Source organism: Lates calcarifer, linkage group LG12 (genome assembly GCF_001640805.2).
Source record: "Lates calcarifer isolate ASB-BC8 linkage group LG12, TLL_Latcal_v3, whole genome shotgun sequence".
Taxonomy (NCBI): Eukaryota; Metazoa; Chordata; class Actinopteri; family Centropomidae; genus Lates; species Lates calcarifer.
Window position 1 is genome coordinate 17,846,640 of NC_066844.1, and position 6,254 is coordinate 17,852,893.

The 6,254-nt window shown below is 42.6% G+C and overlaps 1 protein-coding gene across 1 annotated transcript; it reads left to right on the top strand.

The window, feature by feature from the left end:
- Nucleotides 1–779: 779 nt before the first annotated feature.
- On the top strand, nt 780–6,254 carry LOC108884022 (major intrinsically disordered Notch2-binding receptor 1-like). The gene is made up of 3 exons (XM_018677629.2): nt 780–2,958; nt 3,458–3,676; nt 3,959–6,254. Exons 1-3 carry the CDS (start codon nt 955–957, stop codon nt 4,148–4,150), a joined length of 2,415 nt encoding a protein of 804 aa, XP_018533145.1. The 5' UTR covers nt 780–954; the 3' UTR covers nt 4,151–6,254.

Sequence of the window (6,254 nt, forward strand, 5' to 3'; positions counted from 1 at the left end):
ACAGAAGGGGACTCGCGGTACAGATTGTTGCTCCTATTTTTTAATAATAAAAAAAATCTTCCTATTGTTTTCAAATAAGACCAGATCGGGATGAAGTTACAGAAGGCATGTGAGTATTTTCATCGATACATCCAGTACAGTAAACTGGTGCCTGTGCCCTGAAGCTGTTAATAGAAATGAACAGATTAAAAATGTCCAGTGAGGTAAAGATGTGCGCAGTGTGACGGCGTCATCAGATCAGATGATCGGTTATTTTAGGGCCAAAAATAAGGTCGCTTGGCATTTTCCCATTCAAGGGGCTTTTTCCATCCGAGCTGAACACTAAATACTTTGACTTTCACACATTTTCGACCAATGTATGCTCACTATGAAATAATATCAAATCTGAAACACTGTTGATTGTGTAACTAAGTGAAACTTGTAATCTAGTGAAGAACCGACACACGTTCACACATTTCAATATGAAACATTCGGTGTCTTGATGCAATAATCGTTTTGTTTCGTTTATTACCATGCAATATAATGATAGCAATGATCTATCTCATAATATTTTAGATGAAAATTAAACAAATATTATACCCCATACATGCTATGTTACATTGCTTTATTATTCTTTTAAAAATGTTATATTAATTTCCATTATTATACTGCATTCTTTATTATTATTATATTTTCATTAAATGTTGAAAAAGATCCTTTCTTTTTCTTAGAGAAAGAGAGCTGAAAACTATAATTTACATCTAGTGTTTAAGATCTACATGTCCTTATCAGATTGGATATGGGACTTTAATTCTACCTGCAGTCATGTTTGTGTATTCTTACACTACCTAATGTTTTTTGTTGTCTTGGAGGCTTTTTATGTGTTATGTAAAGCACTTTGAAACTGACACTTAGAGATGCTCTAGAAATAATCTGGCTGTGCTATCTCTCTTGTTTTTCCTCAGGTGAGCAGCCATGGCTAACCTGCAGCAGGAATACCCCGGGGTCCTTCTGGGGATCCTGGAGGAACTGGCTAATATGCGTCAATGGCTGACGTTCCAGGACCTTTGTCGCATGGTCAGTACCCGCTTTGACCTAGAGCACCTCATCGAGCTCAGGAGTTTGCTTTTTGCTGCTGCCAGCCGGGATCCCTGTTTCCCAGCCACTCTCTTTAGAGACCGGGTCTCCACCAGAGGCCAGGGGCTATCGCCCATAGGTGTCGCTGCTGACATTGTAACTATCTTCAATCTCATTCAGATGACAGGTGGGGCTCCTGATGACAGTCAGCCAATGAGAGCCCAGACAATCCTCCCCGTCGACCAGTCCCCTGGCCCTAGTCTGCCTGGAATCTACCAGCTGAACATTCCTGGTCGAGAGAGAGCACGCGCCCACTCTGATTCCGGTGGCAGGCCTATCGACCAGCACTTGCTGTTTCCGAAATCTAATTACTCAGCCCGCAAGCGAGCAAGTCTTCCCCCCGATCCCATTTCATTTGTGCCCTCCCCTCCAATCAGGGCGAGGGCTGTGTCTTTTGACTTGCCTCACACAACACTCTTGTACCCCAGCAGTCAAATCCCCAACGACGTCATGAAGAATATCTACCTGCCTTTGGAGACGGACAGTGAGTCTAGTGGAGATTCCGCACCCATAGAGGTGTTTGAACCTGAACAGGGATCATCTGTTGACCAGAAGAGAAACATCTTTAAGAAGGACTTCCATAACCAGCCGCCTCTAATACCCCAGGTAACTGTCAGCAGTGAGTCTCCTAGTCCCAACAAGGGAAAGAAAGGCTTTGACAATCACAGCTTTGAAATGATCCCGAATCCTTATCCATCACCAACAACAGTCCAGCAATCACCAGAGCCACGGACTAAACATGAAAGCCTTGATGACCTGCAGGACTCAACTTATTTCGGACCCGGGTCAGTCTCAGAGTGGTCCCCTGGACATCTCCAGCTTCCCAGGACCGAAAGGCCCATCTGGAGCAACAAGAGTCACAGTTTAGAGGACCGGATAGGCTTGGGAAACATTGGGATGGGGATGGAATCACAAGGGGGGCAGCCTCCAAGACGATCAACCCCTGCTATCAGCAAATTGGGGTCTTCAGGGGGCGAGAGTGGGGACAGTGGATTGCCGAGTGGAGGTGAGGGAGTCAAGGCTCAGGGAACCCAGACAGACCCACCGGACCCCCGGCGCCTCCGTAGCCTGGTCCATGCTGATCGCCTCTCCTTCATGACCTCATTGGACGACCCAGAGTTTGGTGAGGATGACATCAGTGCCATCTTTCGCTTCTTAGATGACATAAGCATGTGTGGTTCCACAGGAGTCCTGCACCCTAATGATGGATCAGGGGCCATCAACCAGGACACCCCCGAGGCCAGACGTGGGCGTCTAGGTCAACTCCAAAGGCTTTTCCACTCTTTGGAAAGCAGTGACGATGGGCTGAAGGCCAGTGTCTGTAAGCTGCTGCTCCGTATGAGCCAGATAGAGAGACAACTAGAGTCATTAAATGATGTAAAGGCTGAGATTTCCCAGGTGTTGTCCGCTCTGCAGCGACTAGATGAGAAGATCCAGCAGCCTATCAGTGGTGGTGGACAAGGCAGCAGCGGGCGATGGCTGGAGCCTCTAAGCGGTGTCTCGTCCTTTATGAGCCATCCTATGACTCCTTCTGAGTCATCAGAGCCTCAGCCTCTGTCTGCATCTGGGCATCTGTTTCCAGGGACCAGCACTAGTAGTCTGGACTGGAGTCGATGGAACACTCCTGGGGAGCAAACAGAAAGCAGCAAAGTTCAGGCTGATTCTAAGGGGGGGAAAGAAGGGAAGAAGGATGCATCATCTCGTCGTGCCTCCAAAACTCAACCTGAAGATAAAAGTGTCTCTGAATCCAAAAAGCTTAATGTTTCTAACTCTGCAAGAGACTGGACAGTGTCATTCTTGAAAAGTAAAGATGGCAAAGCCTCACATGGAAAAACTGGACAGGTAGAGTAATTTTACTGTGTATGTTTTATCTGTATTTTCCTTAATGCATGGAGAAATAATTGCTAAATGAAAGATGGGTTTTTCAGCAAATGAGCATCAGTTCTTGGACAGACTCAACTGTAATCAGTATGAGGGCAAAAATAAAGTATGTGCACCATGTGTGTGTCCATGCTGTGTGACCACAAAATGTGTCAGGCCTTTGGCTGGCCCTGTGTTCTGCTGGGTAGAAACATGTGATTATGTTGTCCGTTGGTGAGCTAATCAGGCCACTTTGTGGGATACTGGTTCAAACCTTTGCAATACATACTGTTTTATCATGGCTGCAAAGAAACACAACTTATCCATTTAAATTCTTATGCATGTTTGGTGGTGATATTTACTGAAATGAATATTGCTAACTTTGCCTCTCACATCTTTTTAAAGGTAAAAAAAAAAAAAAATAGGTGATGTTGTTTATTAACTACATATGAAATCTGTGTTTTGCCCATTTTCTTTGTAGGCAGACCAGTCAGGCAGCACAACTAACCTACTCTCCCAAAAGTCTACCAACCTGGTGGAACAAGTGTTTAACTCATCCCTCTTTCGCCACAAAGACAGCAGTCTGACAGGTGGGCTAACCTCTGGGAAAATCATGGACACCAGGCTGGCTGAGGGGAGGGGAAGGCCTATCTGGACTGTAGACGACAGAGAAGCACGAATCTCTGCTTTGGACATGCAGGTAAGACTATTTGACTAATAAAGGGCTACAATGGTTAAAAACATTTAATCGTGTTCTGTTTCTTGTAATATTTCTTATATTAATCAGTGTTTTCTGTAACATATGTTTTTCTTTCCAAACATATGCATCATGCAGAAAATGGGGGTAGTAAAATACAACTGAGTATCCCAACGTAGGATAGAGTTTACAGTATTTGAATTAGTTAGATTATGATTTGTATTCAGTCCATATGCGTTTATAACTCTAAACTCTCTAAAACTCTGTAAATGGCATGTTCTTCAGGCCCAGGAGTCTCTTAACCCCAATAACATGGAGTTCTGGATGGACGACATCTATACTCCAGGCTACGATGCTCTGCTCAGGCGTAAAGAAGCAGATCTGCGCCGGGCCAAGGTCTGCAAGCTGATTGCACTCATTGCCACTGCAGTGGCAATCATTCTCATCATTGTCATTCCTCTTTGTACCATGGCCTGATGAAGACCCTAACAGACAGCACATGTTGTTGACTGTTTTCAGTTTATTTGATTTATTTATTTTCAGGAGCTATTTGCTGTACCCAGGAACTTGCACACCATTCTCATTGAGATTAGTACGTGAGAGACTGTGACTTAAGGACCCTAAAGCTGGATCAGCAATCGCTTAACATACAGTACCTCCTTACACTACTCTGCATGCAGCACCATTATTCATGACTTCAGAAAAGCAAGAGGAACTGTAGCTCACTTTGATATCACGCTGAGTCACTCCCTCAGGCAGTTACAACAAACTGTAAGTATTTTCCCATGCCAAACTTTTTTTTTTCCACTATTCACACTTATTTATTTCATAATGTGTGTTCTTAATCATTTCAGGTGGCTATAAAAACAGTTATGGATGGAGATTTTAAATGATTCTAAAATAACTGAAAGCATATGTTGAAACCACTAATACTGAGCCAATGCAAAAGTGTCAATTTCTTTTTATTTTCTGCTCTCTTTTGAGAAACAACACTGTTACAAACGCATTGTGAATCAGCTTCAGCCTTGAGCACTGCCTGACTCTTTTTTGCTGTTCCCTCGAGAACACTACAGGGCTTATTTCACTTCTGTGTAAAATAATAGATTTATCAGTATATAAGAGTTTTACATCTACAGTTTATAAATAGTAATGGATTCTTGCCGACAGAAGCGTTTTTATTTTCTTTTAGTTAGAATGTTCTTGTACTTTCCTTTAAGCAACAAGATACACTGCTCTAGCTTAAATCAATAAAAAATAATATTTTTATAGAGTTCCCTCCCATTTTTCAAACTGGAAAATGTGAGCTGTTTAATCCACTCATGAATGTGTGTTTGGGTTGTGGGGCAGAGCGTTTACCGAGTGTCAGGTTTCAAGAAATGGAGGATAAAAATGTTGTTGTTGATGATGTTTTGAATCCGGAGCGATGAAAGAAAGAGGGAGCCCTTTCCAGTAAACACACTCTAAGTGGGAGATTCCACTTGTAATTCAATTGATGGGATGTTTCGAGTGCACCTATGCACATTATCTTTTCAGCTACACTCACTTGGCCAGAGCTTTTCCATATACCTGCAGACTCACTTAGCTCCAACAGATTCATCTGGCATCCTTTCATGGATGATGAAAGTAGTTTTGCCGGTGGTGTGACATTCCATTTTGTAAAAACATCCTGTTAACTCGAGAGACATGTTATTTAAACCGACGTGCCAGTCTATAAAATCCTTAGGGGGCTGACACAAAATATGTAAACCTGTAAAACATAATGGAATCCAACAGTGAACCTCCACTACAAATACTACCTTTGTAACACTTGAACAGTTAAATTTTTGTTGAGACTGTGACAGAGGTGTTGATTGAACTGTAATGTAAGGTTGTATGTCAGTAACGACAGCCTCAAAATAAAACACATGGCATCTGTCAAAAACATAACAGTGTATGCTACACAATACTACTGTTTACTGCAAGGCTAATGTGTTGGACTGCATTAGCATTTTTCACTTGTTCGTGTTATTGTGTCCTCTCCCCTAACATTGCAAGATATGGACGATTTTGTTTCTGTTCAACAACAGACAAGCACTTTATGGAGGTATACACAAAAGTGCACAGAAACTATGCATATCAGAAGGAAAAGCTACATGGAAATGTTTGTTGTTAAACTTTGCTTTGTGTACAAAAATGGAGAGGGCGTGTTCTGCTTCAATGCATCCTCCTAAGTAGATGTGTATCTGCCAAGTGTTCCCCATGAGGCTGTTTGTGGATCCATTACCCTTCCAGTGGTGCCACTGACTAACCCTGCAGTCAGCACAATCCGCAGGTGCTTCCTCTGAAACTTCTGTGCATGAGAGCCTCCTGATACTTTTTTTCATTCCTGAAATTCAGACCTTGTTTTTGCAATATCCATGCACCTTTTAGACAGCCAACTGACAATCTGTGAACTCATTATTCAGGTAAACTCTCTTAAAATAGCACGTAAATGAAAGAGAATGTGCAGGTATAACAGTACAAGTTACGGGTGTGCAATGCTTTATATGATTGTGAGGGTGTACATTGACTTATGATGCTTGTCTGAATAAACTCAACAAAG